Source organism: Mytilus californianus, unplaced genomic scaffold (assembly GCF_021869535.1).
Source record: "Mytilus californianus isolate M0D057914Y unplaced genomic scaffold, xbMytCali1.0.p SCAF_3, whole genome shotgun sequence".
Classification (NCBI taxonomy): Eukaryota; Metazoa; Mollusca; class Bivalvia; order Mytilida; family Mytilidae; genus Mytilus; species Mytilus californianus.
The window spans coordinates 82505136-82530236 of record NW_026262679.1 but is presented as its reverse complement, the minus strand read 5'-3'; the positions used below and the strand labels follow the sequence as shown (position 1 = coordinate 82530236).

At 31.2% G+C, this 25101-nt stretch overlaps 1 protein-coding gene across 3 annotated transcripts in view; it reads left to right on the top strand.

Moving 5' to 3' along the window:
• The window catches only part of LOC127735188 (unconventional myosin-If-like), a 58024-nt gene that overhangs the window by 2058 nt on the left and 30865 nt on the right, over nucleotides 1-25101 (top strand). For all 3 annotated transcript variants that reach the window (XM_052245305.1, XM_052245307.1, XM_052245304.1), the window contains exons 2-11: nucleotides 1371-1496; nucleotides 10051-10140; nucleotides 11763-11857; nucleotides 17530-17617; nucleotides 21131-21220; nucleotides 21938-22015; nucleotides 22981-23065; nucleotides 23666-23769; nucleotides 24235-24367; nucleotides 24821-25017. In XM_052245305.1, coding sequence (XP_052101265.1) covers nucleotides 1371-1496; nucleotides 10051-10140; nucleotides 11763-11857; nucleotides 17530-17617; nucleotides 21131-21220; nucleotides 21938-22015; nucleotides 22981-23065; nucleotides 23666-23769; nucleotides 24235-24367; nucleotides 24821-25017 — 1086 coding nt within the window. The remainder of the gene's footprint in view (nucleotides 1-1370; nucleotides 1497-10050; nucleotides 10141-11762; nucleotides 11858-17529; nucleotides 17618-21130; nucleotides 21221-21937; nucleotides 22016-22980; nucleotides 23066-23665; nucleotides 23770-24234; nucleotides 24368-24820; nucleotides 25018-25101) is intronic.

Below are 25101 nucleotides of genomic sequence, written 5' to 3'. Positions count from 1 at the left end.
TATGTACTGGTAAACTTTTCTGTTTCAAATAAGGTCTTCCAAATGATATGTACATCTACTGGTAACAATGTCAATTGAATTAAATGAATGGATTACTTACTGTTTTCCATTTCATTTTTATTGTTCCATTCTTTTCTAGGAGGGGGATATAGTCTTCATGATGAATTTCTTAGTTTGTCCATTCAATTAAATGTGAGATCATATAAACACAAAGTTAACATATTAACATAAATATAAGGTTAATTTTTAGGAATGTTTCTTCGTAAATTGGAAACTACTTTGACATAAATAGTAAATGGCAAAAAGTGTTTAGTTTTGACTAGTATTTGTGAGTGGTGATGCAATGGCGTGCAAGACCCATAAAACATTCATCGTATAGGTGTTATCATATTAAACTGTGTGGTCAATGATAAAAGCTGGTAAATTAAATAGCTGTCCATTTGATTATTCATTTTATATTTGATTGTTGTAAAAATCTTTTGAATTAAAGAAAAACAAAATGGAGGCATTTTCACAAAAAACAATTAATTTGGCACATCTGTACATCTTACATGCAACTAATTACATTGTGATGTAATAAATAATGGGGTATTCATTTTTAGTTTTGAATTTAATGAACTTAGATACAAACATCATTAGGGAAATTTTAGTTACAAAAAATTTGATTAAATTTAGTCAAATGAGGATTTTTTTCACTCCTGTCTTTAAATTTATCCCGTCTGTCCTTAAACATTCATAATCAATGCTACAGCATGCACTTCCAGATTATTGCATGAATCACATTCTCATGATCTTACATAATCAGTCTTTTAAAAATGTATTTCCAGAAGGAATAAATTATACAATATTCTAAATCAAACATGTTGTGCATATTTGTGCAAGTAAATTTTTATTTTAGGTGAAGGTCACATAAGAACACTTTTTAACCAGCCTTTCCTACATATGCATAGTGTCATTATTAATGTCATCTTAGAAAATAAATAGATTTGATTTTCATCAGTGATTTTCACAATTTTTCTGCTTATGTAAATGATTCCTGTGCATACTCTTCATCTGGCAAGACTCAACAAATTTTAACTTATGAATATTAAAATAGTATATACATTTTTGTACTTTGAATTTTTTAAGTGGCATCTTGGCTTAGAAAATTAATTTGCTTCAAAACACCCTGCCTCAACTATGGCTTATGCTAAGGAATGTTCCTGAAAATGAATAAATATCAAAGATAAATAACCATTGGCTTTGAATTTTATATATTTACAATTTTGATCAAATCATGTTCACATCTACATCTACATTATAAGTTCTTAGATTCCTAATTCAAACTCATTTATACTGCTATTCCATCAGTTTATGAATGTTTTTTTCAGCCATACCATTGGCAGAGTCACAATGTCAAGACCAGTGGGGTCGATGACATGGTCCTGCTGCAGAAGATATCAGAACCGGCCATAGTTGAAAATTTGAAAAAGAGGTTTATGGAAGATGTCATCTACGTATCCTTTTCAGTTTTGAACAATAGAAACAAAAGAATGCTGATAATGCCACATTCAAGAAATAATTAGTTGTGGAAAGATTAATTTCCAATTTAGTGATGTAAATAATCATAGGGTCATGGAATTTGTATCTTATATGTTTTTGGTGGACACCAAAATGTCTTAAAAGAATAAGGTGTAATGCTGTAAATTTTATATTTTTCAATTCCAAAAAATTGATAAGAATATATATAGTTAAATGAAGTGTGATGACCCTTTAATTATTTTGAATAAGAAAATAATTGTTGCAAAGTTGTATGGGATTCTAATATGAAGTTCTTTTTTCGCTTTGGAAACAATTCTACATTTTTTTTTTGTAATATATGGGCTGGGCATGATAGATGTCACAATTGAAATTATAACGTTAGTTGTATTTTGAACAACGCTGGACGACAAAAATGGACATTTGTGTTGGTGTATCTCGCTAGGAAACTAAAAATCATTCTAAAAGTAAGTTTACATGTATCTGTTCATTTTTATACGCCCGTTTACGGGACGTATTATGGTATACCGTTGTCCGTCTGTCCGTCCGTCCGTCGTCAACATGTCGGACAATAACTCAAAAACGCTTTAACCAATTTGCATGAAACTTTAGTGAATTGTTTATATCTATTGACGTGAGCTCCCTTTCGTTTTTTATAAATTTTAGATTTTACGTTTCCGAGTTATGGGGTTTTATTCATTAAAAAAAAGGGGGATTTTCCAGTTTTCGGACAATAACTCGAGAATGCTATCACCAACTTGCAAGAAATTGTGGTGAATTGTTTATATCTATTGACTAGAGCTCCCTTTTGATTTTTATATATTTTAGATTTTACATTTCCGAGTTACAGGGTTTTATTCATAAGAAAAAGGGGGATTTTTCAGTTTTCAGACAAAAAATCAAAAATGCTTTCAGCAGTTCTTATGAAACTTTGGTGAATTGTTTATATCTATTGATGTAAGCTCCGTTTAGAATTTTATAAATTTTACATTTTACATTTCTGAGTTATGGGGTTTTATTCGTTAAAAAAGGGGGGATTTTCAAGTTTTTGGACAATAACTCAAAAATGCTGTCAGAAATTCTCATGAAACTTTAGTGAATTATTTATATCTATTGATGTAAGCTCCCTTTACATTTTCATAAATTTTTAATATGACATTGAGAATTAATTGAACTTTAATTGTTTATAGTCTGACAACAGATTTACTAAGTATTGCGCAACAGCACAGTGTATTGCACAACAGCAAAAAATCTTTAATTGATTCATATAACCAATTTCAAGTTCTTTGACTACATTTATTCAGAAACCTATAATATGATAAATATTTAATACAATCCAAATTCAGACCTGTATCAAGCTTGAATATTGTGTCCATTTTTGTCCCAACTGTTCAGGGTTGGACCTTTGCGGGCGTATCCAGCTGCGCTCAGCGAAGCAGTTTATTTATCATGAAACGGTTGATTTTTCTATATCATTTTGGCTGCATAAAATCATAATGACTGCCTTTCAAACGTGTATTATAGGCCCGCTTCGAAGTACAAAAGTCCTAAAGTTTCCTTTTAGAAACGAAATAATTCTATCATGCCATGCTCTATGATCATTTTAACATAGGTAGGCATTATATTTATCAACATTTTACACCTTGCTTACGCTCGATATAAAGATATTGACAAATATAATACCTACACATGTTCAAATGAGCATAGAGCATGGCATGAAAGAATTATTTCTTAAATCAAAAAAACAAAAAAGAAATAGTCAATTGTACCAGTTTGAAAGGTAAAATAGCACATCTTAAATAAGCAGAAAATGCAAGAGTTAATTCCCTTCAACACTTTTTATAGCTATATATGTAGTTATATTTTTTGCTTGCAACTTCTATTGTCAAGTTGTTGTCACATGTTGGATGGGTGACATTTTACATAGTGAAGCTACATTTTGTTTCGTGTAAATACACATACTATTAAGGTTTATCAGTATATGAATAAATTTAAAATATGATACACTAAAATTAGATTTATTGATAGACATACATGCACATAAATTCTCCATAGAAACATAAATACTTTTTATAGGTTATATTTACATGTTTTTATTACTTATTTGTCTCTTGTTTAGTAATACCCTTACAAGAGACTTGTAAGTCAACAATGTGTTAAGTCCTGTAACCTATGATAGATAGATGATGATTCACATAACAGGATGTCTGTATTTAAATTCAATTATCTATCATTTTTAGTAAAAACACTTGTAGCCCATTAAAAATATCATGTTTTTCAATCTTATTTTCATCTGATAGTAGTATATATTGTTATGAAGAAGATGACAGGCCCAAACAATAATTTACTAAAAAAAAATTTAGTGGACCAAAATAAGATCTAGAATATTGAAATTATTTATGTCTTTAGCATTTTACAACTGTTCATGGTGGAAATTGTGTTTTTCTTAAGATTAGCTTGTAAAATGTACAATGTTGAGGAATAAAATAAATAGTTTCCTTGTGAAAAAAATTACAAAAAATAATTTTGCATAGACCTTATAATGAGGAAATGAGTGTGATTAATGGTACATTAATTCTCATGACCTTAAATTTTGACCATGTTACAGTATTCATTACCAATGATTTTCCTAACTATGGATCCAAACCATTACCAGTATATGATACTTATTGATATATTTGGTTTATAAATGTGTTAAATTGAATCTTTTCTGCAAGATTATTGAAAAAAATCACTTCAGTTTAATATATAGATAAATCTAAAAATAGTCACAGGTAAACAGCAGTATACTTGGGATTGTCATCATATTTTTGAAATGTTGTCTAGACTAGGTGTTGGAAATTTCAAGTTCACTTTTGCTGCCTTTAAATGTGTGTATCATAGATCCCTTTGTTGGAAATTTCATAAACATTGGTGTCTTTACATTTGTTCGTATGGCTATGGATCCAAAGAGTGGCGGATCCAAGGGGTTCGGGGGTTAGAACTCACCCTTTTTAGCTCACCTGGCCCAAAGGGCCAAGTGAGCTTTTCTCATCACTTGGCGTCCGTCGTCCTGCATCCGTTGTCCGTAAACTTTTACAAAAATCTTCTCCTCTGAAACTACTGGGCCAAATTTGACCAAACTTGGCCACAATCATCATTGGGGTATTTAGTTTAAAAAATGTGTCCGGTGACCCGGCCAACCAACCAAGATGGCCGCCATGGCTAAAAATAGAACATAGGGGTAAAATGTAGATTTTGGCTTATATCTCTGAAACCAAAGCATTTAGAGCAAATCTGACATGGGGTAAAATTGTTTATCAGGTCAAGATCTATCTACCATGAAATTTTCAGATGAATCTGACAACCCGTTGTTGGGTTGCTGCCCCTGAATTGGTAATTTTAAGAAAATTTTGCCGTTTTTGGTTATTATCTTGAATATTATTATAGATAGAGATAAACTGTAGACGGCAATAATGTTCAGCAAAGTAAGATCTACAAATAAGTCAACTTGACCAAAATGGTCAGTTGACCCCTTAAGGAGTTATTGCCCTTTATAGTCAATTTTTAACAATTTTTCGTAAATTTTTGTAATCTTTTACAAAAATCTTCTCTGAAACTACCAAGACAAATTTAACCAAACTTGTCCTCAATCATCATTAGGGTATCTAGTTTAAAAAATGTGTCCGATGACCCCGCACGCGAACCAAGATGGTCGACATGGCTAAAAAATAGTACATAGGGTAAAATGCAGTTTTTGGCTCATATCTCTGAAACCAAAGCATTTAGAGTAAATCTGACAGGGATAAAATTGTTCATTAGGTCAAGATCTATCTGTCCTGAAATTTTCAGACCAATCAGGCAACACGTTGTTGGGTTGCTGCCCCTGAATTGGTAATTTTAAGAAAATTTTGCAGCTTTTGGTTATTATCTTGAATATTATTATAGATAGAGATAAACTGTAAACAGCAATAATGTACAGCAAAGTAAGATCTACAAATAAGTCAACATGACCAAAATTGTCAATTGACCCCTTAAGGAGTTATTGCCCTTTATATTAAATTTTTTACAATTTTCATAAATTTTGTGAATTTTTGTAAATTTTTACAAAATATTTTCCACTGTAACTACTGGGCCAAGTTCATTATAGATAGAGATAATTGTAAGCATCAAGAATGTTCAATAAAGTAAGATCTACAAACACATCACCATCACCAAAACACAATTTTGTCATGAATCCATCTGTGTCCTTTGTTTAATATGCACATAGACCAAGGTGAACGACACAGGCTCTTTTTTGACGATCAATGCTTTTGAATGGGGACATATGGTTGGAACCCGCCCTTTATCCTGGGTTGGAACCCCCTTTTAAAAATCGCTGGATCCGCCTCTGCAAAGTCTGTCTATAATAAAATAGAATAAATAAATTTAACTGTGACTATATGTCATGTAAAATATTGAAATTGTACTATTTCAGACTTCAATTCTATGGTGTATTTGGAATTCCCCTGTAAGCTGAAATCACAAGAAATAAGTTGTCAGCCTTTCTTGTGCCTTTATCTGCAGTGAATAAATATAAACTTAGATTAGATTATGACATTATATCTATTGTCATGTCTTCTTGAGGTCTTGATAAAATCACATTGTTCTCTTGTAGCTTCTTTAAGTTTTTTTTTGTTTTCATGTTGTATGTCTGTAATACAAGTGAAAACCCAAATTAACTTTGAAATATCTCACTTGTAGAGGGATACAAATGACCTACCAACCCCTCATATTCTAGTAAAATAACCCATTTCCAAATAAGAGTTGGTTTGAAATCAGGTAACACTCAATTATTAACTTACTCAATAATTGATTCCTAATTGACGAGGATTTTTATAGAGGTGGGGGGGGGGGGGACTTCCTAAATGTTAAAAAGGACTATGTTCAAAATACCCTTACCCTCCTTTTCCTGTAGAGGAATGGATGGCTATGTAATGGATTTCTCTTTGTAAGGAAAATAATTTGTGATAACTGTCGTTAGTTTCATGAGGTTTAAGCTTTAAGGAAGTAAAATGTTTTCTTTCCATAGTTTTAAAGTGCATTGTGTACTTGACAATAATAACTTGAAATATGCTTCAATTTACTTTCAATAGGTTTCTTAAATAGATAGCATGATTATGCAATTTGAAATTTGCATTGACAAACAACTCGTAAAAGGTGTTGCCAGAAGTTTTATACAAATGAGGAAATAATGAGATTTTAGTTTTAAATTCCTGTTTTCAATAATCATATTTTCCCATAATTGTTTTTCTATTTATGGGTATTGATTTTAAACAAAGATAGATCAAAAGAAGTATTGTTTATTAATCACAATGACTACATCATACTTGATCGTATAGCTATATGTGTTGAAAAATAAACAGTTTATCCAGATACAAAGTCTTGAAAAATTATATTAAAATAAAGGATAAAAAAATATGTGCGAACAAAGGTCCAAATTTAAAAGAAATGATGTTAATTATGAAAAGAAGCATCTGTCTAGATCTTTTAGGCCTTTGTTTTATGAGGAAATACACTGGGTTATAGAAATGAGTTCCTGTTTACAAAAATCATATAGTTCATTTAAATTTTTGAGTTTCTAAATATGGATATTGATTTAAACAGTGATGATATCCTCTGAAGCTTAACATTAAATAGTTTCTATGCACAATCAGTGCATTGTATATACATATATCATAGTACACTGTACATGTAATGGGTTTAAAAATGTTTATATTTTTCAAAGTATATATTAGATTAAAAGTATGTCTCAAATTTAAAAAAAAGAAAGAAAAAAATAAGAAGTCAAGTTGCGTCTAGTTATAAAGAAGTGTTAGCTATGAAAGGAATTAGTTTTCAGTATCATACAGGCTTTTGCAAATTGATATTTTAAATATCTAGCATCCACTTGAGGAATTTGAACATTTGAACATTTACATGAAACTATTTATTTACTAACAGACTATTTACAAATGAAGGTAAAGATTTATTACGATTTCCCAATAAGGTGACACCTTTATTGACATAGTTATAATCAGAGTGATTGCCCCTAGCACATTTTTCAGGTAATTGTACATGTAAACACATTAGTATATAATCCAAAACACTTATTATTTCATGAAGGTAAATATAGATATAAGGAAATGAACAATTCTCTGCACCTGTATGTTCTTAAAAACCTTGTCAAGTCAAGGTAAAGCAGTGCAGGATATAATGATATACATATCTGTATACTCATATTATTAATTTAATGTAGACAGGACATGTAGTATTACTTGCCATTTATCTCATCCATCAAGACTCAATTATTTATAACAGCTTTACAATAAAGTGAAATTGCAAAAGGGGATATAATAATTATAAAATTCTTTTTAGTACAAAATTGAAATTTTCCTAAAAATATTGAAATTGCAGAAGGTCAAATTTGAACAGTACTGTGTAACTATACGTAACAGTTCAAATCCTAACCAACTTGATAAAGATAAATTGTCATAAGAGGTGGCACTTATAAAGGCCATAATAAAAGAATTTTCATTTCAATAGTGGTCACCAGTTATAGATCAATCTTAAGGATAGGAGCAAATTTCTTGTAACAAATACCTGTATTTTGTTAGGCCAGTGTACTAGTATACTTAAATTTGATGGTCATCTGCTTTAAATAAAGCAGACATGATCACCATCAATGTTTATTATGGTTTGAAAGAGAGCAAAAAATTAAGTTTTAACAGATTTCAAAGCAATTCAGACTTAACTTTTTGTTCAGTTGACGGCGGGAGGTGGGAGACAAAAAATAGATGGGAGAGAAAAAAAGATTCTAAAAGTGGGAGGTGGGAGATAGGGGGCAGGAAGTGGGAGGAGGGGGCGGGAGAAGGGTACCCCCCTGTCCACCCCCTCGTCTCTGTGTTATCTGCAATGAAAAAAACAACAAACATCTACATGAATTTGCATTATTAGTAATGCTAAGTTTATACTTCTTCAACTGCGTAATTGATTTTGCATTCTTATTGTTTTGATTTGAGTGCCACTTAGGGAGCAACCATTTAACTTCAAGGGGGGTATGGTTTTTGTCTGAGTCAGAATATTTTTTTTGTCATCTGCTTGACCACAATATTTTTTTTCATCAAATTGGGGATCAGAATATTTTTTTAGGAAAAAACCATAACCCCCACCCTTGAAGTTAAATGTCGTTCCCTAACGAGTCTTTGTATGTAGATGAAACACCTTATTATACCCCACGCAACGAGTTGCAGAGGGTATAATGTTTTTGACCCGTCCGTCCATCCGTCCGTCTGTCCGTCAGTCCGTCAGTCCTGTTTCTTGTCATCGCAACTCCTCTCAAACCACACAACAGAATTTCACGAAACCTTTTTAGATAATAAGGACATACTATGTAGTTGTGCATATGGACAGGAAATTGTGATTCAATTTTTTTTTTAGGAGTTACGCCCCTTTGAACTTATTTACTTTAATGTACTACTGCAACAGTTTGTCATCGCAACTCCTCTGATACCACACAACAGAATTTCATGAAACCTTTTTAGATAATAAGGACATACTATGTAGATGTGCATATCGACAGGAAATTGCGATTCAATTTTTTTTTTAGGAGTTACGCCCCTTTGAACTTATTTACTTTAATGTACTACTGCAACAGTTTGTCATCGCAACTCCTCTGATACCACACAACAGAATTTCATGAAACCTTTTTAGATAATAAGGACATACTATGTAGATGTGCATATCGACAGGAAATTACGGTTCAATTTTTTTTCTAGGAGTTACGCCCCTTTGAACTTATTTGCTTCGATGTACTACTGCAACAGTTTGTCATCGCAACCTCTCTGATACCACACAACAGAATTTCATGAAACCTTTTTAGATAATAAGGACATACTATGTAGATGTGCATATCGACAGGAAATTACGGTTCAATTTTTTTTCTAGGAGTTACGCCCCTTTGAACTTATTTGCTTCAATGTACTACTGCAACAGTTTGTCATCACAACTCCTCTGATACCACACAACAGAATTTCATGAAACCTTTTTAGATAATTAGGACATACTATGTAGATGTGCATATCGACAGGAAATTATGGTTCAATTTTTTTTCAAGGAGTTACGCCCCTTTGAACTTATTTGCTTTAATGTACTACTGCAACAGTTTGTCATCGCAACTCCTCTGATACCACACAACAGAATTTCATGAAACCTTTTTAGATAATAAGGACATACTATGTAGATGTGCATATTGACAGGAAATTATGATTTTTTTTTTTTTTTCTTATACAATTTTTTTTATCTTACACATATTTTATTTCTCCAATGACAATGTGGGGACGTGGGGTATGTGAGCGCGCTCACTAAGGTTCTTTAATTGGCATTTTAAATTGTAAGCTTGGTATCTTCCATGGCTTTTTATATTACATTTATCATTTATCCTCATGATCACATTATCTTGATCCTAAGGAATGTTTTATGGACAATCTTAATCCTATAGCAGCAAGATATGTATAAACCTTAACCTAATACCAGACATATATAGGACCAGTATTAGTCTCCGTCAATCCATTCAAACATATCAACATATTTACAGATAGAGAAGTAGAGCTTTACCAAGGAGCGGTAAGTAACTTAGAACATGTAGTCAAAATAAGACATATGGAGAAAGTAATATAAGTGGATGCACATGAACTTAAATGCTTAATATATATATAGCGGAATAGAAGGGATGCTTTCATGGCTGTTCAACATCTCAATTAAAAATCTGCATTTTTAAGACTGTCCCTGAGCATTAAAAAAGTTTTGAGTTTTTAATTTCTCTTTGGTATCTTCCAACTCGTTTTCAATAGATATTAAAAATTATTCATTTTGGATTTTTTCCCCCATATTTGCAGAAGCCATGCATAAACAGTTGTGACATTGTGAATAAATATAGACATTGTATTATTAAACAATAAAACTAGTTCATATCATAGAAGAATTTGAATAGTATCCATGTTCATTATCATATATATGAATTTTTCAATTATATAATAATTGACCTTATATTCATTTACAGGGCTGATTAAACTATTATGTCATATGATATAAATAATGATTTATTGAAACAAATCACTTCAACTAATAAATTGTTAACTTCAATTGATCTAAACTTTAATCTTGTGTCAATATAAATTGATATCATATATGTTGAAGATTTTTTTAAATATTCTTTTAGTTTGTTGTCTAACTTGTCTAAATGGATGATTATCTTGATGCCTTTGTATTTGTTATTTATCATATTCAAGGGTCTATTTAAAATATAAACCATTCACCCATGACTAATTTAACAACGCATTCCATCATGGCAAAATCATGTACATGCAAATTGTCAATAATTTGACCAGTATTATTTTTGTAAAAACTACTAAAATTCTGTACAAAATTTCCCAGTTTATATAGTATTTAACTATTAGTAAATTAAAATTTCAATTTGAATCCCAGACAGAGTGACTCTCCAACTGAAGTCATATTTTTTTCACATTTTAATCAACAACAATGTATAGGTACATACATGTATTTTTATTTTATCCATGTTCATATATATCTTCTCTTAAGAGATAATCAACGACAGAGCAAAAGTATGTTGTCGACCTCTTAAACTACAAAATCAGTTAAAATATTTTATTTCCTGCAGTACACAATGTAACTTAAGTTTTTTACTTTGTAACGTAAAGTCTAGGAAGATTGCTTTTAACAAATAACAAAATTTTTTAAGAAAACAACCCTTGAGGCTTCAGCAGTTTGAAATACACTTATTAATAACCACCTCCATGATTTGGTGGAAGTGCGCTTACCCTGAGTATGAGAGATCATTGGCTCAGTCCCCTGCTGGTTCTATATTTAAAAAAAATCTCTACTTTAACAGGATATTTGCATCTTCTTTGCCAAGCATGTGGTACTTACAAGTAAGAATAAAGATTTTTCAGTTGCGAGTTATAATTTATCTAGACATGATGCTTATGGACTGATTAGCATGTTAAATTTCCATCTCAGTCTATTAGAAAACAGGGGTCATATTCCAATCAAAGTATGATATGTATATGGTTGAATAATTACTAATTAGTCTGAAACAATCATCCAAGTTTTTACAAATATCATGATCAGGTTTGTCTTAACTGTTCCAATGTGTAAGCTTGTTGCTTGAATGTAACGTAACAGAATATAATTTTACTATTTTTAATTATTGAAATTGATTTTTATAGGCTCAATATGAAAACCCACCACATGTGTATGCCTTGGCAGATAACATGTACAGAAACATGCTTATTGACATGGAAAACCAGTGTGTTATCATCAGGTAAGCTATGATACTTCAGGAAAACCAGTGTGTTATCATCAGGTAAGCTATGATACTTCAGGAAAACCAGTGTGTTATCATCAGGTAAGCTATGATACTTCAGGAAAACCAGTGTGTTATCATCAGGTTAGCTATGGTATTACATTAAAAACCAGTGTGTTATCATCAGGTAAGCTATGATACTTCAGGAAAACCAGTGTGTTATCATCAGGTAAGCTATGGTATTACATTAAAAACCAGGGTGTTATCATCAGGTAAGTTTGTACTACATGAAAAATCCGTATGTTATCATCAGGTAAGTTATAGTACTATGTATGCAATACTTATAGATTATCAATGGTTTTTCAAACGAGAAGGTGTTTCTCGGCTACAATCTCATCAAAGGGTGACAGTCCTGAGATGAGATGTAACTGAGAAACATCCTCCAATTTGAAAGACCATTGATAATCTGTTTATCGCTATGCCTGTGACATCGTTAATGTTTACAATTCTTTAATTTAGGACTCAGTTGATTAATCAGTGAAAGGTGTATATTAATACACTTGTCTATCCATCTGTCAGTCCATCATAAATAGGTTATGCACTCCTAGGAGTTTAGTGAAAAAATTTAGCATGCTTGTTGGTATTCACCATTACCAGAGGATGTGTTGTGTACACGGAAAAAAACTGGAAGACATAGTCAAAAACTTAGTTCAACTTAGCCACCCCTGTACATATGTACAAAAAATGTTTCTGCTCTTTTACTTTAAACCATCTTGGGAGTTCATGAAGCTTGGCATGATTATTCACCACTACTAGAAGGTGTCAGTGTCAGGACTTACTTACATACTACAGAACCCTATGTGATGGCTCCCATCACTAACCTCTTGTTAGCCCATAAAAACAACTTTTATATATGAATTCTAAAATAATTATTGTCTATTCTTCAGTGTTACATTAAAAGGGAAAATATATAATTACCGGTAAGTTTGAAAAGATACCATAAACAAAATAATTTAGTCCATAATATTCATTGTCTATTTTGATTAGAAGTTGATGAAATCAGTTATCTAGCTGCAATGTAAGTGAAGATTTTTCATTTATGAAATAAGTAGATGTGTTGGTTCATGTCTATCCTATAGTAAGATTTTGTATATACAGAAGTTTTACATGTGTCATACAAATAATTGTTCAGTGTTCATCAGCTTTTGTGTACTCAGAAATACATGTAATAATATGTTCAGTGTTAGTCAGATTTTATGTACACAGAAATTTTACATATATAACACATGTATTGAAATTCAGAAATTATTGCCAGGTTTTTATACGACCGCAAAAAAATTTTGTGGTCGTATATTGGTATGACGTTGGCGTCGTCGTCGTCGTCCGGCGTCGTCGTCCGAATACATGTTGGTTTTCGCACTCTAACTTTAGTTTAAGTGAATGGATCTTTTTGAAATTTGACCATAAGGTTAAATACCACAAAAGGAAGGTTGGGATTGATTTTGGGGGTTATGGTACCAACAGTTAAGGAATTAGGGGCCAAAAATGAGCATTTTCTAGTTTCCAGACAATAACTGTGGAACGGTGTATGGATCTCTCTGTAATTATACTACAAGTTTCCATACCACAAAGGGATGGTTAGGATTTGCTTTGGGGGGTTATGGCTCAAACCTTTTAGGAATTAGGGGCAAAAAAGGGGGAAAAACAAGGTTGTCCTGGTTAATGGACAAATACTTTAGTACAAAACATAATTTAAAGCAGTGTAAGGGAGATAAATCAAATACATCATTGAAATTATCTCCCTTACACTGCTTTTAAATTATGTATAAAGTAATGGTTAATGAACAATAAAGATAATCTAAAACAGTGTAAGGGAGGTAATCCAAATACAACGTTTTGGTTACTTCCCTTACACTGCTTTTAAATTATGTTTAAAGAAATGCATATTTATAAAGGAAGACCAGTAAAAATATCTGCAAATGTTTTCATCTTTTTTTTTTACAAAAAAATCCATATGAAAGATTTGACACTATATTTTTATTAATTCTATTATAAAATAGATTAAGTTAGCACTATGGTAAATTTAAATGGGTAATTATGGTTGCCAACTCCATTGGAAATTTGAATTGAGATTATGACCATATCTTGAGGGAAAGAATTTTTTGGGGGAAAAAAGGGGGGGGGGGGGGGATAAAAAGAAATTGTGGGGGGGCCAATTTTTTCTCATTTCAGATTTCAGAAATTAAAAAGAATTATTCTTCAAATATTTTTTTTTTTCAAATCTCAAATATTGAAAAATTTCAAGAAGTAATCTTTAATTGCACAGTATGGCGCATTAGATTTGTAAAATCTTTGATCACATTTATTTATTTGTTATGCCGAATCTAACAGTGTATTTAGATTTTTAATTTTGGGTCCAGTTTTCAAATTGGTCTACATTAATGTCCAAAGGGTCCAAAATTAAACTTTGTTTGATTTTAGCAAAAATTGAATATATGAGGTTCTTTGATATGCTGAATCTAAACATGTATTTAGATTTTTGATTTTTGGCCCAGTTTTCAAGTTGGTCCAAATTGGGGTCCAAAATTAAACTTTGTTTGATTTCAACAAAAATTGAATATATGGGGTTCTTTGATATGCTGAATCTAACCATGTATTTAGATTTTTTATTTGTGGACCCCGTTATCTAATTGGTTCATATTGAGGTCAAAAGGGTCCAAAATTAAACTTTGTTTGATTTCATCTAAAATTGAATTATTGGGGTTCTTTGATATTCCAAATCTAACCGTGTATTTAGGTTTTTAATTTTGGGTCCTGTTTTTTAAATTGGTCTACATTGAGGTCCAAAGGGTCCAAAATTAAACTTAGTTTGATTTTAACAAAAATTGAATTCTTGGGGTTCTTTGATTTGCTGAATCTAACCATGTGTTTAGATTTTTGATTATGGGCCCAGTTTTCAAGTTGGTCCAAGATAGGGTCCAGTATTTAAACTTTGTTTGATTTCAACAAAAATTGAATATATGGGGTTCTTTGATATGCTGAATCTAAACATGTATTTAGATTTTTGATTATGGGCCCAGTTTTCAAGTTGGTCCAAATTGGGGTCCAAAATTAAACTTTGTTTGATTTCAACAAAAATTGAATATATGAGGTTCTTTTATATGCTGAATCTAACCATGTATTTAGATTTTTTATTTGTAGGCCCCGCTATCAAATTGGTTCATATTGAGGTCAAAAGGGTCCAAAATTAAACTTTGTTTGATTTCATCGAAAATTGAATTATTGGGGTTCTTTGATATGCCAAATCTAACCGTGTTTTTAGATTTTTAATTTGGGTCACGTTTTTTAAATTGGTCTTCATTGAGGTCCAAAGGGTCCAAAATTAAACTTAGTTTGATTTTAACAAAAATTGAATTCTTGGGGTTCTTTGATATGCTGAATCTAAACATGTGTTTAGATTTTTGATTATGGGCCCAGTTTTCAAGTTGGTCCAAGTTGGGGTCCAAAATTAAACTTTTTTTGATTTCAACAAAAATTGAATATATGGGGTTCTTTGATATGCTGAATCTAACCATGAATTTAGATTTTTTATTTGTGGGCCCCGCTATCAAATTGGTTCATATTGAGGTCAAAAGGGTCCAAAATTAAACTTTGTTTGATTTCATAAAAAATTGAATTATTGGGGTTCTTTGATATTCCAAATCTAACCGTGTATTTAGATTTTTAATTTTAAGTCCCGTTTTTTAAATTGGTCTACATTAAGGTCCAAAGGGTCCAAAATTAAACTTAGTTTGATTTTAGCAAAAATTGAATTCTTGGGGTTCTTTGATATGCTGAATCTAAACATGTGTTTAGATTTTTGATTATGGGCCCAGTTTTCAAGTTTGTCCAAGTTGGGGTCCAAAATTAAACTTTGTTTGATTTTAACAAAAATTGAATATATGGGGTTCTTTGATATGCTGAATCTAACCATGTATTTTGATTTTGGACATTAGACCATAATAGGTAAATTAAAAAAATTCAAGTTCTTAGACCACATTCTTTCTGTGTCAGAAACCTATGCTGTGTCAAATATTTAATAACAATCCAAATTCAGAGCTGTATCAAGCTTGAATGTTGTGTCCATACTTGCCCCAACTGTTCAGGGTTCGACCTCTGCGGTCGTATCAAGCTGCGCCCCAGCGAAGCATTTTATTATTATTGCGAATAATGTGACTGGTTGAGTATCACAATAATAAGAAGTTGCGTTCTGATATCTGAGGCATATTTTTTTTTTGCAGATTTTCTTGAAATTGCAGTAAATCTTGCATTTTTGTCCATTCTTCAAAAATCGCAATGATAAATGTACACAATAATTTCTGAATTTACAATAATCATATGTTCAGTGTTCAGTGTTAGTCAGATACACAAAAGTATTATATATCTAACACATGCAAGCTTCCAGTTAATTCTCAGCTTATATGCATCACATGTTAGTGTATATTAAGTTTAAGGCTTACATAAAAGTATTACAATTTTGTATTCACAGAGATTTGTATGCCCCCGCCACAGCCGAGGGGGCATAAAGTGTTACCCTTGTCCATCTGTATGTTTGTCTGTACCTACGTACGTACGTACATCCCAAAATTGTTTTTGTTTTCTAACTTTAGTCTGCCTCAACAGAATATTATGAAACTCATACACAATGCTTATTACCACAAAACACAGACCAAGTACAAAATATTGCCTTACGGTAGTAAAGGATTAAAGGGGCATTAGCTGTCAAATTCGTGTTCACCGATTTGACTCAAATTCTCATATTTGATTTATAACATACTAAAACGTATATCGAAATTATAAAGAGCCCTTATGTGGGAAAAATTTGGTTGATTATATAGGGAATCACGGAGCACGACTGTAGCGGGCCCCCTCTTATGGCAGTCAGTGGGCCCCCCTTATAAAAAGTTCTGGATCCGCCACTGCGTTAGAAAATTATTTTGTGTCCAAGAATTTCTGGTATGTACAACAAAGGTAGACTCTTTCTGTGAAATATTGATGGCCCTGAAAATGGCCGTTTACGAGAGATATCCTTGGCACTAGATGAATTTCCAAGCCTTGTTTGATCTTGTTTCCTCATTACTTGATGGACTTCTTACCTGGCTGTGTCCATTTTGTTTACAGGTGTCAGTGACGTCATTTTTATGGGAGATGACTCATGCAAAAAACCAAAGGGCTGAAAAGGTTATTCACCGGTGAATAATACGGTTATTCATCGCTGAGTGTAAATTTTTAGGGTTAATCATCCATCCTTGCATTTAAATGATAATTAACTGAATTATTCCATGTTACATGATAATGTTTTAACCAATAGAACTGTCTATAATAACAAAACTAATTTATCCAAAAATAATATTGTTTAAATATCCCTCCTCAATATTTTTTATAATATGAAAATAACACTACATACATATTATCCTTCCGAAGCGTTTTTCTGGATTTACCTTCACCAGGAACGCTCAAAGTCAAAAATTTGAAAATCAAGGATGTATAAGTTTTTTATCACAAAAATAACATTTATAATGTCTATATTTATACTTTATATTTGTTTGTTACAGTGGTGAAAGTGCCTGCGTGGTGCAGGAAAGACAGTTGCTGCCAAGTTTATTATGGGTTTATTTCTGTAATCTGTAAGTTATATTTGTTTGTTACAGTGGAGAAAGTGGTGCAGGAAAGACTGTTGCTGCTAAGTTTATCATGGGTTTCATCACAAAAGTCTCAGGTGGAGGAACTAAAGTACAGGTTGGTGAAATAAACAGAAAACATGTTGTAAAATGTTCTGAAATTAGTAAATAAAAAGTCTTGACTATAGTAATGCATTTAACATTTTTAATACCTAAAAGAAAGTAATGCCATAAACCATACAGAAATTAGTAAATAAGAGTCAACTACAGCAATGCCATAAACCAGAAAACATGCTGTAAAATGTTCTGAAATTAGTTATTAAAAGTCTTAATTCCAGCAATACCGGTACCATAAACCAGAAAACATGCAAGTTTTGATTTTATATTTTGGAGTAAGTAAGTGAATGAATTATATTTTGAGTCACATGAACATGTATTTAAAATGCAGTTAGATAAACACACTTGTACAGACACTTAAAAACAAACTTGAGGAAACAATTGAGATGATAGTCAAGTTGTGATAGTCAAGTTGTATCGCTTTATGATAGATTAAAAACATATATAATTATTTGATAAGTGCGTAGACGTTATACATAAGTGTCATATTCAGTAGTCTAATTTAAGAGATTTATTCTGAACAGAATTAAGATACATGTAATATTATAAAAAAAATATTTTCACTAAGCAAATAATTAATTGGCATTTTTATCTTTTGGTATACAATGCATTTATATATTTATCAGATGGTTTGGGATAAGCATAGAAGTAATATTTAAAAGGAATAACAATGTCGTCACTTCAATGGTTTCATATGCGTTACCGCCCATCTTTCGATAACTCGTTAATTGGTTTAATATCTGGCATGGAAGTTGATTCTTCGCATGTGATCGATCAAATCACTGACACTTTTCGGTCATTTTTGAGTTCACAGAAAACTACGAACAGACAAGTTTTTGTCGTATATACGTGCAAAGTAACCGGATTAGTCCATTCGTTACATTCCGTTGATGTACGCTGATGAATAGAGTCATTCGTTCAATTTTTATTTTAGTCCAATTTTCCTATTTCTGGTTAGTTCGACCTTAATAGTACCGACAGCTATCACATATGAAATTGGAGAACAAGGCTGGGTCATTTTCAATTTTAATATTTACAGACAGTTAAAAAGCCATTTCCGTAAGTTAAGAAGATGATTGTACAAAAAATACGTTTGGACCCCCTTTTATTAAATACAAATAATCTAAGTCTTTCGTGTATTAGTCAATTAAAATATTTTACAATTCTAAACGGTTCTATCCTTTAATTTATAGTTCTTGATACATAAACTAATTCGTGTAAAAATGTATTTGCCGTAAGACAGATAGCGTCAAGCTCATTTTGTCGGTTTGTTTTAATTTTTGCTGTAGTTTGTTATATTCTACAATAAACACTTCTTTAAGAAATATATGTTTACGAACATATTATCCCTATTTTAGCTGTCCAGTTTCAATATTGTAATCAATGACATTTATGACATATACATAAATTTAGAATACTTCTCGATAAACTTTGCACATTTCAACAGTAAAAAAATCTATGTCTAGATTTGTCTACATTATTTTTTTAAACATCATGTGAAACCTGATCGATTCATCGGCATTTAACTGTTGTACTCGGGATCCGCTTTTAACCGGAAAATACTTTTAGAACAGTTTAAAACAAACGGTTAAAAGCAAAAATATGCTAAATTAAATACTATTTTCCATGCTAAACTGTTGTAGGTTGAACAATTCTCGTCCGTTTTTCAAGTTTTTTACATCATACGACTTCTTTCTGAAGGTAGAGGTTTTATATGATACAGCGCCACCTTCTTATTAATAATCCTTGGATTTCACACAGGTGCTTTATAATTACCGGACTCGATAAAATCATGTGACTGATTAGAAATTCAAGATGCCATTTTACAACCGTGGTATCACAGATAGTAACCAAAGGGGTCTTGCCGCTGAGACTATAATTGGATAAAATCATATGACTTTAGTACAGAGCTCTGCAGGCTGTTCATACATGCTTATTAGTCGTTGTTATTCCTTTTAAATATTACTTCCATGGGATAAGCAAGAAATTCTGAATATAGTGACAGAAGATAAATATTGGACATTCTAAATTATTTATAAATCATGTAATAAAAAACAACAGGCCCTGTATGACAGTATACTTCTATTATCGTTATTTTGCGTATTTTTCCTTTGGTCTTTTTTGTGATAATTTTTCATATCACGCTACTTGCTTGAGATAGAAAATTATCATCAGAAACTCTGGGAGCACATGACATTGTCAATGTAAACATCAACGACGTCATAGGCAAAATAGAGATAAACAGATTATCAATGGTCTTTCCAACTCTAGGAAATTTCTCAGCCACATCTCATCTCAGGGCTGTCGCCTTTCGATGAGATTGTAGCTGAGATACACCCTCTCGTTTGAAAAACCAACAATAATCTATAATTACATTTTTAAACAGATAAATTGAATGTAATTCACACGACATGTTGTATGCAACTAACATTAACTTATCAGATAAATGTTTTATTTAAATGTAGGCAATGGTGAGCTTTATATTAAACTTATATATCTTGATAGTAAAACTTTGTCTTACTTCTATATGATTAATTTATGAAATTTATTAAACTTTATCGTATATTTATATTGATTTTCTTACATTTGAATTATGTAGTCTTTGAAGGCTGTTTTTTTTTTAAAAAGTGGCAAATACAAGACTTGGTTTTACTGTTAACATTATTTGATTGGATAATATTTAAATGATTTATATTATGATTTGTCATACATATGCCAGTTTTTATCATAAGCTCACAGAAATATATGAACAAATGGAATATAGACAAAATTTAGCATGTACATGTACCATTATTTCTCTTTCTTTTAAAAATGGATAAATCTTATTAGATCTTAGGTATGATTCTGTTTTGAGTTGAAAAGACTTAATTTGTATTTTAAAGTCTTCCAGAAATGAAACGATCACTTATAGTCTGCATTAGAATACATACTTAAAAAATACAATGATATTTATCTGTCTGATCTTATCCACATCATAGTTGTATTTATTATATATCTGTGAAAATTAATTGATTTATGTAGTTAAATTCATTTCTGTTACTTTTATCCAACGCACATGGTGAGGCACCATGAATCTCAACAATAGAAAAAAAATTATCAAGATTCAGTTGTCTTTGAATATCTCTCTCAGAACTCCAAATGAGAGATCTTACTGATTAGTGTATCATCCACCCAAGGGTTAAGATTTCCCTTTCTCTCTGAAAAGTGTTGTCAAAGATAGTCTTAATCTTATGTGTCTAAGATTTCTGGGTCTTTTGCAGTGTTTAGAGTAAGACATATTCATATCTTCAATTCATGACAGTGGATGCTCTTTATTTGTTTTGTTTAAAAAACATGATTTGAAATTATGCACATATCTCTCTGAATCTTTACAATAGGGTATTCAATCCCTTTGATTTACTTTTATGCTTTGTAATTCAAAATTTCAAATTCTTAAATTATTCTGTATAATAATAAATTGATATGTATGCATAATTTTTATTTGTATTGTATCATAGCAATGTTTACATTGTAGAAAATAAAAGACGTCATTTTAGAATCAAATCCACTCTTGGAAGCCTTTGGAAATGCCAAAACTGTTAGAAACAATAATTCTAGTCGATTTGTAAGTATCACATAGGCATCATAATGTTTTAATCAGATTCTGTGTAAAATTTAATTCCATTTTATAATTATCAATTTTTAGCTCACCTGGCCTATAGGGCCAGTGTTAGGTTTTACCATCACTTGGCGTTCATTGTATTGTCAACGTCAGTTGTCTGTCATTGTCAGTCAACTGTCATCGTCCGTTTATGTCATCCTCCCATAACTTTTACCAAAATCTTCTCTGAAACTACTGGGCCAGTTGTAACCAAACTTGGTCACAATCTTTCTTGGGATTTCTATTTAAATGTTGTGTCAGGTGGTCCTGCCTACCAAGACTAAAATAGAACATAGGGGTAAAACACAATTTTTTCCTTTATCTCGTAAACTGTTAAAGATAAATAAAATCTCAGGAGCTAAATTATGAATATCTGCCAACTGTCTTTTTAGTCAATATTGTTAGATGACTCTTTTTAAGAGTTTTTACGCTGAAATGACATTTTTTTTCCTTTGGGGGGAGTTTGCCTATCATCTTATGTTAAAAATTATCTCCCCTGTCATCTTATGTTAAAAATTATCTCCCCTGTCATCTTATGTTAAAAATTATCTCCCCTGAAAGTGTACTGACTGCACTTAAGTTGGGTTTTATTCCTATGAAACTAACATTGTTTGTAATTCAAATTAAGGTGTTTGATCATATTATAAAAATATATTTAATAAATGAATATTTATTCTGCAGGGCAAATATGTAGAAATGCAGTTCAGTAGAGGTGGCGAGCCTGATGGTGGTAAAATTTCAAACTTTCTTTTAGAAAAGGTAGGTGTTATCAATATATTGTTATGAAATCATTATTTAGTTGTTTAACTAACTTGGCTGCATGCAGGTCATTTATTGGGCTGAAAGTTTGAAGATCTCTAAGACTACAACACATACAACATAGCCAATGAAACTGAAACACAAATGATAGGGCTTAAATTAAACAGTGTGTTACATTAAACTTTTACTGGTTGGGAAAGAAGTGAATTGTAACATAAGCAAAAACTGGATTGTATTGTATATTTTGTGATTCTGCTTTTTGCCAGTTTTGATGCAATAACAATAACAGTACCAGTTTTACTGTACCAGATGCACATTTCGACAATTAATGTCTCTTCCGTAATGCACAAGGCCAAAATATTTAAAAATAAAAAAAAAATTGATTTTCAAATTTGTAATATACAATCAATTACAAATAAGCATCTAAGAGCCTCACATTGTTTATGTATATTTGTTCCTCATAACAGAAAATCTACTGGAAATTTTGTTTGAAACAATTCTATGATATTGTTTCCTGTGGGAACAAATATTTTACACCCTTGGTTATGTCAGGGTGTTCCAGTGGAAATAAAATCCAGAATATTTCTACCATTCCGATCTAAAAATAAAAAGGATCTTCTTTACAATGAAATTTTAGCCACTGGATGTTAAGCAACCAACAACCAATCAATCAATTTTTTCAATGAGATCATATGGTTTATGACATCATATGGTTTATTTCATTCACCTTGTGGTTATTTAGGATAAACTTACTTCAAAAAAAATCTTGTCACTATTCTTTTTTTATAAGCTTCTAAAAATACAATTTAACATATATACATCTTATTTCAATAAATGCAAATATCTTATGCCTCATATCAAATTGAAGAGTGTCTGTTTAACAAACATTAATATGTATTATGAGATCTTATGCCTCATATCAACTGGAAGAGTCTTGTTTAACAAACTTTAACTTTCACTTTCAGTCAAGAGTTGTTAGTCAGAATTCAAATGAAAGAAACTTCCATATATTTTATCAATTGTTATTTGGTGCAGATGATCAAACAAAACGTAAGTAATTGCCTGATATTTTTATGGCTGTTGGATTTTTTGGGTGGTCATATGGCTGGAGTTATTTATACTATATACTGTGGATTTATTTTTTGGGGTGGGGAGGGGGGGTATCAGTTTTTGTGGATTGAGAAAAAGAATTGAATTTTTGTGGAAACTTGATTTTACAATTGTAACAAAATTTTGCTTGTCAACCTATAAGACATTAGTATTTTGTTGACACTTATGACTTAAGCATATTTGGTTCATTTGTTCCAATGAAGTCAAAGACAATTAGTTCTCAAGCAGTAATAATGAATGTACGAGATGTATTGTTGTATGTTTTTAGAAAAAAAATGCATAAGTATCTATAACAGTGCAATCTGTTAATGAGTTGATAGTTCAGCTGTAATAATTTAGGTAGAGATTTTTTTATAATCATGAATTTTGTATTCAAACGTTGTAAGATATATAAAAAAGCTTGTTTGATGTTCAATAGAAGAAAAGTTTTTATCATCAACAAAGTTTGTATCATCAGCCTACAAATTGCAAAAATGGCATGTGTTTTGACTTTATGATTTACAAATGAAATCTGATTAAACTATTACCTATATTTTTCAGAGAATCTTGGTTTAACAACCCCAGATTATTACAACTATTTAAATCAGACTGGTACTTATAAAGTGGATGGTACAGACGATGTCCAAGAATTCAAAGACACTATGGTATGATTAAATGAGCTCAATACATCCTTCCATACCTTTACAGTGTTTTGTGTTGATTCCTTCAATAATGAAGGTGTGTCTTCAATAGGGATATTGTTTTTTGTCTAAATAGCTTTGAAACTTTGAACAACTATTGTTTGAGCTGCTTGCTTTTGTCAGTTGCTAAAATAACAAAATGACAGGGTCCCCTTAGATCAGATTAAAATAGTAACTATCAGTTTCTTGGCAAAGGTTTTTATCTCTGGCCACTTGCCAAATAATGAGAGAAATTCCATGTTGCGGAACAAGTTTGTCACTTATTTATTAGTAAATGCAGTATTTAAATGATTTTGAAACGACAAATTCTAATATTGAAAAATGTTTAGAGAAAAAAAAAAAAAAACAGAAAATTTATAACACATTGACTAAACTTCCATTTCAATGTACGGTAAACAGTTATTAATCAAATCGGTATTTTTATTTCAGAATGCCATGAGAGTTGTTGGCATACCTCATGAAACTCATGACGAAATCCAGTCTCTGATAGCATCTGTTCTCCACATAGGAAACATACAGTTTGCGGAAGATGGAAATTATGCAAAAGTTCATAACAGTGACTGTAAGTTGTACATTGCACTGAATACCTTAAATTTGGAAACAATTGAAGGGATGACACCCTGTCTATATAGCTCTTGAAAACGGATAAATTTATTCACATTGCATCATTGCAATCCTTAATAAAAGGCTATAATTTCTTTCACGGAATTCATGGTAACTAGATGGTAAATTAAGCGGTACAATGTATCGAGCAGTGAAATTCTATTGCATATAATTGTTAAACCTTTAACAGAATCTTTTACAATTTTACAGTATGACTATAGCAGTCACATATAAAACAAACTTTAATTAAATTAAATTATACGTCACTCATTTTTTTATAGCTTATGTGTTAATTGAGACAATGTAGTGATTTGACTTATATAAAAAAAAATTAGGTGCAATATTCCGTGCAATATATTATGATTATCTCCTAATAAGCTTTATATATATACTATTTTATACGATTTTGTAGTTTTAGAATATCCAGCATATCTATTAGGAATTGATCAAGAATTTCTAAATAAGAAAATCACTAGTCGAACAATGGACAGTAAATGGGGAGGAAAGTCGGAAAAGACAGAGGTTACATTTAATGTGGAGCAAGCAGAATTTGCTAGGGATGCTCTGTCAAAAGCTTTATATTCCAGATTATTTGACTATTTGGTGGATGTAAGTAGCTGTATTTGGCAAAACTTTTCGGAATTTGGTGTCCTCAATTTATTTATTTATTCAGAAATGCACATTTAATGCTCT